General features: G+C 54.7%; 2 protein-coding genes across 6 annotated transcripts in view; both read right to left on the reverse strand.

Annotated features, from left to right (window-relative positions):
• Positions 1–2,040, reverse strand: part of LOC113209714 (transmembrane protease serine 9) — a 24,529-nt gene that overhangs the window by 18,184 nt on the left and 4,305 nt on the right. The window lies entirely within an intron of this gene.
• Positions 396–1,844, reverse strand: LOC127751310 (uncharacterized). Its single transcript, XM_052274643.1, has 4 exons — positions 1,677–1,844; positions 1,345–1,595; positions 872–1,038; positions 396–654 (listed from the first exon to the last, which is right to left on the reverse strand). Exons 2-4 carry the CDS (start codon positions 1,424–1,426, stop codon positions 442–444), a joined length of 462 nt encoding a protein of 153 aa, XP_052130603.1. The 5' UTR covers positions 1,427–1,595; positions 1,677–1,844; the 3' UTR covers positions 396–441.

The raw sequence follows: 2,040 nt of genomic DNA on the forward strand, positions 1-2,040 counted from the left end.
CGACGACCGGCAGCAGGAACAGCCGCATCGTCTTGAGCCGGCGGACTGACCCGGCCCGAGGTAAACATCTCGGACCCGGCCGGAGCGGCTGGGGCCCGTTGGAGCCCCCTGCCCGCCCACCTGCCTCTGCGGGACTCGTGCCATGCGTCACACAACAGAGCTAACCTCCTGCTGGTGAAGTGGACGGGCGCAGCTCCTCGACTTGAAACGCGTTTATTCCATTCAGTCCATTCATAAACAGTTCCATTCTTATTTGATTAATAGGCTCTTTTTATCCCGTCGGTGACATAATGTTATTGCTGCTAATTGTCGATCTGTGTTACATTTATATCACTGTTAGTTTGGATACCGACAATAATTGTGGACGTTGGGTCTAATCATAAGCTTTCATGAGATTGATAGTTACTGGTTTTAGTTTATTCATCATACGCTTATAAAGAATCAGACAGCTTTGCCAGGCCAGACTATGCGCTCGATCCAGTCTATGTGCTGGCTCACGTCGGCGAACAAGTCTGGCAGGAGGTAGCCGTCAGCGTCCCGGACGGTGCAGTACGACAGCGAGGAGGCGATACCGAGGACGTAGTCGACAGCAAACGGACCTTGGGGCGCCAGGAGGGTGTGCTTGAAGGAGAGCAGCGGTGTGCCCGAGTCCCCCTGCGAAATGAATGTGATGGGATAGCACAGATTAACCTGAGGCTTAGCTAAATATGTTATTCCTAAACTTTTAATTCCATACTTGAAGATAATTACTGCGAAATTTAGAACTTTCCTTTCAATGATAGCCAAATTAGGTTATTTTTTTGTTCAAAATTTACTTAACTGTTAGATAGAATAAATTCTAAACGTTCGGTCAGTTACTGAGTTTCCTCACCGCGTAGGTCTCGTTGTCGCAGAGCCCGCCCGCGCACAGCAGGGAAGGTGAGTAGCCCTCCGGCAGCGCCCCGCGCAGCCTGTCGTGCTTCAGGAGGGCGGCGGAGCAGCGCTCGGCGGAGCGCACGGTTAGGGTGTTGTTGGGCTTCTGCAAGATCATCTCCTCCCCTACAGGGGCGCGTTATACAAAAGATGTGCGTCGTGCGAGGTTTTGATGCACATCAAGGGTCCGTTCAGGAGCCAGGAGGTCTAAACTGGGGAAAGGGGGGGGCAAACGTAACGGGGTCTCCCCGAATAACCCCAAAAGGTTTAGGGCGGTAAAGGGGATCATAATTTTTGTGTCTCGACGTACATGGGGTCTCCAGGGATTCAAATGACTGTCTCGAGACGTTTGCGACCCCATACTTGGATCCCCACCCCCGTGAAGGCCACGGGGTTTTTGAACACCCCTTAAGAGCTGTGAGGTCGACTTACAGGTGCCGACGGTGTTCCAGGCGGCCCCGGTGGCGCGCAGGCCCGCCCGGATCGGCACGTCTGCCTCCGTGTTGAGGCACATCGGTAAAAAGTCCCGCAGGTCGAAGGACCTGGTCAGCCTCACGACGGCAAGGTCGGCGTAGGCGCGTCCCGGACGGTACTCAGGGTGCACGGTGACCTTCTCCACGTGCGCCAGACCCACGCCGTCGCACCGCTCCGGCTCCCCCAGGTGCACGCGCTTTAGGGGTAGACTGTGGAGACAGACAAGGATGGTGAGGCACCGGTCCAAAATGTGAATGTGAACGTGAACGTGCGACCGGTGTTGGTCGTACCAGCCCAGCGCGGCGCAGCGGGCGGCGGTGAGGACGGTGTTGGGGGAGACCAGCGCGCCCGCGCAGCTGTGCCGCCGGTTGTACGGCGAGTCACCGTACAGAAACGTCGCCTGTGAGCAGGAGAACACGCAACCCGTCAGGTACACGCTGTAAAAGCAAATGTATTAAGTCGCACATTTGCAGGTGTCTGTTTTATGACATTAGATAGGCACTGAACCCTTAGCTCCTTTGGAAGGTGTGAATAACGCCCTTTATATTTTAGAGTAGGCGGTGGGCCAAAAGAGGCCTCGTGGTTAGTCAAGTCAAGATTAGCTAACGGCACTACTCATCGGCGTCGTTCGGAAAAAAATGTCATTCGGCTTTT

This window comes from Frankliniella occidentalis, unplaced genomic scaffold (genome assembly GCF_000697945.3).
Source record: "Frankliniella occidentalis isolate FOCC.00 unplaced genomic scaffold, Focc_3.1 Scaffold8, whole genome shotgun sequence".
In the NCBI taxonomy this organism is placed as follows: Eukaryota; Metazoa; Arthropoda; class Insecta; order Thysanoptera; family Thripidae; genus Frankliniella; species Frankliniella occidentalis.